Consider the following 7,669-nt stretch of genomic DNA (forward strand, 5'->3'; position numbering starts at 1 on the left):
ATTTGAAACAGGAAGTTTAGGTGAGAAACCTCAAAGTGCTTGTGCCTTTTATAAATATCCAGTAGTCTTCTGTTATTTGCTAGTCAGTGTCATGTGGTTTAGGAGGGGCGTGCTCATTGTTCAGAGCATCTGATTGGACAAAAATCTGTCTAACACTAGATTGTGAATATTTTTGGCTCATGTTCTCGGAAGTGAGTGTGCATATGTTAAATATTGTCAAAGGAGTTCACTACCATATAGATGAGGTTCAAGATGACGAAGAAGCCATAAAACTCACATTGGGTATTTAATGAATCAACTTTGATTATTTTCTTAGTCTTGTTTTTCATTATTTGATAATGCAGCATGTTCTTTTCATGTTCTTTTTCAGTCCTTTGTCTCTGTGCTTTTATTTCTGCTTTTCTGCGACTGATGATGAACTTCACATCATTTATCACTCAATAGATTCTGAGAAAATTTGCTTTTTTCTGTAAAGAGTTGCTGTTTTCAAGAAGTAAGAGTATTATCATGGTTTTATGGCCCATGCAGGGTAATTGATAAAACAACATTTTCATCCTGATGAATTCTGTGTTTCAGGGGTTTCTGGTGCTGATTGGTGTGTGAGTTACAGACATTCACACATCTGTGCACTAAAGAACTCATCAGTGATAATGAGCTGCACTTATACATACCCTACTGGATATAAGATCATGAAAGTGTTCTGGACCAAAACAAATGTTAAAAATGCTGATAATGAGTTTCCAGATCTGTCTGAGGATCCTGAATACAGTCAGAGGCTTCAGTATCAGGGAGACGAACAGCAGAACTGCACCATCAGACTGAGTCATGTGACACAGAAAGACGAACACATGTACTATTTCAGATTCATCACTGATAAACCTGATGGAAAATGGATTGGTGAACCAGGAGTGAATCTTACTGTCACAGGTGACTTTCATGAGGCTGAGCTCTTCTTCTGTGCATTATGTTGAATAATAATCAGTGTATGACAGCAGCACTAGATATAATGTGTGTGTTGTGTTCAGATCTTCAGGTGGAGGCTCCTGAGAGAGTGACAGAGGGTCATAATGTCCGTCTGACATGTAAAAGCAGCTGCACTCTGACTGACAGAGCAACATTCATCTGGTACAGAAACTCACAGCCATTAACTGAGAGAAGAGACGGAAACAATCAACTCCTGCTGCAGTCAGTCAGAAGAGAGGATGCAGGCAGATACAGCTGTGCTCTACATGGACACAGTTACATCTCTCCTGATGCTCCTCTCAGTGTCACGTGTGAGTACTGATTGATGTTTTCTCTTAATAGTTGACTTTGAAAAGCTAGCAGAGTTTAGGGCTATATATCTCTGATAAATGGTTAGTAGGTTTTGTGGAAGCTCTTGTCCTTTTACTAAAACCATTATTCTGAAAAACAAAACCAGATTTAAATATTAGTGTCTCTAAAACAAGGCTGAGAAGGAAACAGGAAAGGTCACTTTTACAAATCCAGTGCTTTGTCAATGTATAAAAATGCATATGAATTATGTACATATGTAAATAATGAATAAACCATAAATACCAGTGGCAGCTGGCCAATGGAGGGTGCTCGAGCAACGCCCGCCCTGAATCAAATCAAAAAAGTCAAGTCAGGACTAGGACTGGATAAAGCAAACGTGTGTCTCGTAAGTAAAGTTTTGATGTATGATGATTGTAATCAAAGTAAAAACACAAGCACATTTCAGAAGGCACGGATTTGGGACATTATAAAACGCTAAACATGAAAAAGGCTTAATGAAGCCTAATATACTAAAACAGTGATATTGGAGGGCCAAATTCTGTCCACAACTTATTATCAAAGCATACTTTCCAGACAAGCAGAATAGACCAGAATATGAACGCAACAAGCTAAACTGCATGTTAAGAATTTTTGCCCCTTTAAACAAGTGTAACAATTAATTTTCCTCATAGTTTTTGCTGTTGCAGTGTATACATACATTGCAAATTAGGAAAAGTAAAAATTATTTTTAATTTACCTTGAAAAAAGCTTGCGAAAAATACAGTTTTTTGAGAATCATCCTCAAACTTCATCCAGAATTTGGTAAAAAATGTATCTGCATTTCAAACCTGTCCAAATGTAGTCTTAACATTTTTTTTCCCCTTCTGTAAACGTTTTTCTTGAACTTTTTCTTTACCTTTCACCGTTTAGCTTTAAATCATACTGGGGTGTTTGATGAAATTGTCTAGTAACTAAATTCAGCTGTAGTGGACCCTGACTGAATAAGAACCAAAGCTTTACTGATGATTTTTATGAAGTTTTATTAGTGTCCGTTTACTCCAAGAAAACCACCGTAAGAGCTGAATAAAACAAGTACAACAAATGTGCATTAAAGCCTTGTCCATAGACTCTCTCTACTGCGTTATTATAACATACTCAGCAAATTTCACAAAATACTTGTTATAACTAACAGTATTAAAATATATACAGACCTTATGCCTTTTTGGGGGGTGCTAAATAAACATATAAACAGTCTTTCCGTGAAAGAGTTCTGACAAGCCGTCATGAAGCGTTATCTCCCTGTACCTTATAGGTTGTTTGCATATGACGTAACTGCTGTGGTGCGAAATGCAGCTGGAGGGCAGGAAGTGGTTTTTCTATATAGGAGTGGCTAGCAGAAACTCAAAATGGCTATGTTTTGCGTGGTTTATAGATGGTCGAATCGGTCAAACCGACAAACCACAAGGAGCTTTTATCGTGTACGAAAATGTGTCGTTCATAAGGGGGGACAAGGAAAGAAACTGACTGAAAAACGCTGGAAAAAGTGACTTGTAAACTTGCATCTGCGGTCGGGAGGAGCCGAGTCGGATAATGCTCGTGTGTGCAAATGGTTAATATAAGATATAATAATATATTAAGATATTAAAAATATATTACGATATAAGAAATATATAAATAGGTACAGGGCTGCCAACTCTCACCATTCAAGCATGAGACAGTCAGAATTCACACAATGCTAAACGCCACACGCAGACACGATGTAAATAAGATATTAAACGTGCAGTTTAGAGAGCTTCATTGATTATAACAGAACAATGTGAGATTGTGATAAATTGGAGTGAGTGACAGCTTTTTAGTGATTATATGGGATTCACTTTCAAAATAGCTTGTTTGCTATCAGGGTTAGTTGCTTAGCCTATATCCACCGCCTCCATGGCAGGCAATTTATTTCAATTTAGTTGAAGAATCTCTGCTCTTCATAACATAAGGATCACGTCCAAGTTATGTTGTGATTTTCTGTTTATACCTCTCTCTTGTAATAGTGTCTAAACCAGTACAGCACGGACTTTCCTCCATCTCATCCGTTCTGCTTTTCACTTCCTGTCCTCCATCTGAATTTCACGCGTCATCAGAATCATGTGATTGCAAACAAGCTTTTGCCATTACCCCTTTAGCTGTGACTGCAGATTCCAATCCAAAATAAAAGTCCCACATACATAACAGAAATAATGCGAACCTTATTCAACTTTCAACATACAAAGTATATTAAAAGCAATACAAAACAAACTAGAGATTATGTTGTTACATCAGCCCTACCTAGAAAATTGTCCACCAGCCAGCACTGCTACGTCCAGTGAATCCTGTGATCTCCATCAGTCCATCTGGTTAAAAAACGGATGGAATTTCATAAATCTGTGACTTATAAGTTTCATTTGTGTGATGTCAAATTTACTTTGTTACAGTTTTTTTTTTTTCTTTCAATTGCTAACATCCCTTTGTGCAATCTGTAGTCTCATTTTCAAAACTCTACACACAATTAGCACAATATCTGTCTGTTGTGACCATACCATTAACAAAATTAATGTTGTTTTCACACAATATGCAGTCAATTAACATATTTCTAAAATGCTTAAATTTTCTTTTCACACAAGCTTACCACATACCAAAATCATGGATCTTTCTTATCTTTTTTACAAATGCTAAAACACAGCATGACATAAATGAAGACCTAATGTTCCAAACTTTAAGTGTAAAGCCTCTACTTCTGCAACAACAGCAGCTCAAAAGTATTGAAAAAAAATCTCTATATATAAAATATTGTAACAACTGAGAAGCATTTTTAAGTAACAGATCACTGAAATATTTAGAAACAGTTGGAGGAATAGTCAGGTGTTGATGCTCTTTCCATTATATCAACATTGTAAGTTAGGGGGCAGTCGTGGCCTAATGGTTAGAGAGTCGGACTTGTAACCCAAAGGTTGCGGGTTTGAGTCTCATGTCAGTCAGTAATTGTTGGTGGGGGGAGTGAACATACAGCACTCTCTTCCACCCTCAATACCATGACTGAGGTGAGACCCTTGAGCAAGAACCGAACCCCCAACTGCTCCCCGGGCGCCGCAGTAATATGTCTGCCCACTGCTCTGGGTGTGTGTGCACTTGGATGGGTTACTGTAATGCAGAGCACACGTCACTTCACCTTCTCTTTAGAGTAAAAAATATATCTTTGAATCGATTTTGTTGATGCAGAACAACACAAAGAATCAGAGAGGGAAAAAATAATGCCTGGGAGAGGAAGAGGAATAGTTGGATCAGAAAAAGGGAGAAGAAGAGGGAGGGGAGAGGACTAAGCTGGACTATGCATTTTTATGTGTGTTTGTTTTTTTTCCCCTTACACATGTGGAACCTATGAAAGCCTATTTCTGCCGTGGAATATAAAAGGTAAAGGGTAATTGTGACTTTTTTTCTTGCAATTGTGAATTTAATAATGATAATTTAATCTGATAAAGTCTGAATTGCAGGATGTAAACTCGCAATTCCATGAACAGAAGTCCAAATTGTGAGATAAAAAGGTCACAATTATCGTTTTTACTTTTTTATTCTGTGACGGAAACAAGCTTGCATAGTAACCAAAGGCCATGTATGTTGGAATTTTTGTTGATCACTGGCATCAGCTACCATGGGAGCACCATCCACATCCAGCCCCCCACTCACTGGAGAGCAATTTCAATCAAGGTTACAAATGCATTTCTGCAAAAGGGACCCTATTTTTTTTCTGTTGTACGTTCTATAAAGTAATGACTCATTCAGATTTAGACAGTATGTTGCCAAGAATGAACATATTCAACACTTAAAAATGTAAAATGGGTTTCAGTTGAAGGTTACTAAATTACAAAAAAAAATAAAAAAAGGATTTTTATATTGTCTGTATGCAGGTAAAACTGAAACATGACAGGTAATTCTGTTTTTGTAAAGTCATCAACTGTTAGTATTTTGACTGTGCTATGATTGACTATATGTTCCTGTTGGATAGAAAAGAAAGGCTAATGTCTTGACCGAATGACTCAATTTTGAATCGGGTTTGCTGTGTTTTGATGGAGTTAGTATGTGTAGAAAAAGGTATTCAGCATTTTGAAATGTAGAGTTTTTATTTAACAAAATGTGGTTTTGACCAGAAAATTAACTATTTGGCTAATTGTGTGATGTAGGTGTGTTGCTGTGTTAAGAGTTTAGAAAAAGTACTTTAAATATTGGTAAATGCTTGTTAGCGATTGAAAAAAAAAACTGTAATGTCTTGTATTTTTTTAGACCCACCAAAGAATGTCTCTGTGTTCATAACTGGATCTGGTGAAATAGTGGAGGGAGATTCAGTGACTCTGAGCTGCAGCAGTGATTCAAACCCTCCTGCTCTGAACTTCAGCTGGTTTAAAGAGAATCAAAGCTCAGCTGTTGGATCTGGACAGAGTTTCAGTGCACTACAGAGTGGACGCTTCTACTGTGAGGCTCACAATCAACATGGATCTCAGAGATCAGACGCTGTTACTGTCACAGGTGAAGGTCTGGGAGATCAAACCTGTATAACTTTCTTTGGTTCGGACAGTTAATCTCAGCTGATTTGTTTCTCTCTTTCAGAGCATTGCAGATCCAGTTGGCATGAGGTTTTTGGGATCACAGTGGAATGTGGAGCATCATTAATGCTCATTACCATCATTATCATCATCATCCTGTTCATAATGTGAGAACCATTAACAACATTGATATTTTCAAATACAGTTGTCTATATCCTGTCAATGTCTGTCATTATTACAGAAAGAAACGAAGGAGTGTTAAATCTGAAGATCTCACAATGACGCAGGTAAATCTTCCAGACACAACTTTACAGAAGCAGAAAGTCTTTATCAACATAATCCACCAAAAAACATTCAGAAATTTATATTTCTCTCTTTAAACAGATGGCTGTCTGTATGTGAAGTGCCCATAGATGGTGTGACACAAGATTTTGGAAATTAAAAAAAATATAAAAATACTAAGTTAAAATGTGTGTTTTTTTTTACCTGTTACTCTGTCTGAACACAAAAACACATAGCACGAGCAGCAGAATCCGATTCACAAATAAATGACTCATATGAGTCGAATAATCATTTAAAAAAGCCTGATCTCAGAATGATTCAAACCAATAAACCAAGAGCACAAATCTATTTTGAAAACGAATATATGTATTTAATATTGTGCTATGCATTTTGATTTATTACCTACTATTATTTTTTTATGTAAGTTCTTCCGTCTCTGTGTTGCTGTAGATGTCTGATCCCAGTGAAGACACATATACAGCTCTTGAGCTCAAGTCCACGACCTCTGACCTGTACGACACACTCACAGTAAGTGAGACGTCAAAGTCAGATCATCATCACAGATGATCACATGACCGATCTCTCGCTGTCTTCCACACAGACCGTTCGTCCCAGACCTCCTGAAGACTCTTGATCCTAAACATGAGAATCCATCAGTAAGTGTCTGAACTGCAGCTCCTCTCCATATAATCAATACAACTCTCTTCAGTTCTAGTTTGATTGTTTTATGAAGCTTGTGGAAGGTTTATAATGTTGCTGATGAACTTCAGTCAGTCGTTCTTCTTCTTGTTGTTTGTTCAGATCAACAGGAAGATGCTGCAGTGAGAGGCGGAGCACAAAGGAACCAATCCTGAGCTCTGTGGGCGGAGCCACACATGATTGACAGCTGTCATTAGTGAAGAGTTGATGAAGCCTTTTATTTCTTTATAGTTTAGGAAAGATGATGCAACAGTGGTATTAAATGAAATATTTCAATTAATTAAATGAATTAAGGCAGTGAGTAAGATTTCAACAAAGTTTAAAAAAATAAAAAAATAAAATGTGTGTACAAACAATTTTCACTCAGAACCTGCTAGTAAATTAAGAAATTACCAAGAAATGTTAAGTTAATACATTGAATTTAACACGAAATTAAACTCCAATAGTTCGTTTTATTTACAACTTCACAAAAATATTTTTTGCAGTGTATTTTTCTTGTCACTGTTCCAGGATTTATTAATTTCAAATAATATCCACTCCTAACTCTGGTTCACTTCTGAGACAACAGACATTATGTGCAAAACTATATTTCTGTACGTTCTGCACTTGTAAGTGACTCATAAACAGCCAATGGGTGGCGCCCCTGATTTATTAAGGTGAGATTGGACACTTTCAGTTACTGTACAGTTACTGTACAGTACAGTTACAAACACTGAAAGTTTGGACACTTTCAGTTACTCTCATTCACTTCACACAGTAAGACAAAGACAGAGAGACTCTGGCATCTGGACAAAATGGCATCTGCATATACAGGTCAGTCTAAATTAATTAACCTAATGTGACACTCACACGCTACAGCTTTACAGTAT

The 7,669-nt window shown here is 36.9% G+C and overlaps 1 protein-coding gene across 1 annotated transcript in view; it reads left to right on the forward strand.

Moving 5' to 3' along the window:
• Positions 1-6,235, forward strand: part of LOC107737592 (B-cell receptor CD22-like) — a 6,449-nt gene extending 214 nt beyond the window's left edge. Inside the window, exons 2-7 of the mRNA XM_016549182.1 lie at positions 577-927; positions 1,026-1,274; positions 5,560-5,802; positions 5,884-5,986; positions 6,061-6,106; positions 6,204-6,235. Of these exons, the coding sequence (XP_016404668.1) occupies positions 577-927; positions 1,026-1,274; positions 5,560-5,802; positions 5,884-5,986; positions 6,061-6,106; positions 6,204-6,221 (1,010 nt within the window). The 3' untranslated portion in view covers positions 6,222-6,235. The remainder of the gene's footprint in view (positions 1-576; positions 928-1,025; positions 1,275-5,559; positions 5,803-5,883; positions 5,987-6,060; positions 6,107-6,203) is intronic.
• Positions 6,236-7,669: the final 1,434 nt, after the last annotated feature.

This window comes from Sinocyclocheilus rhinocerous, unplaced genomic scaffold (assembly GCF_001515625.1).
Source record: "Sinocyclocheilus rhinocerous isolate Xijiao unplaced genomic scaffold, SAMN03320098_v1.1 scaffold14155, whole genome shotgun sequence".
Classification (NCBI taxonomy): domain Eukaryota; kingdom Metazoa; phylum Chordata; class Actinopteri; order Cypriniformes; family Cyprinidae; genus Sinocyclocheilus; species Sinocyclocheilus rhinocerous.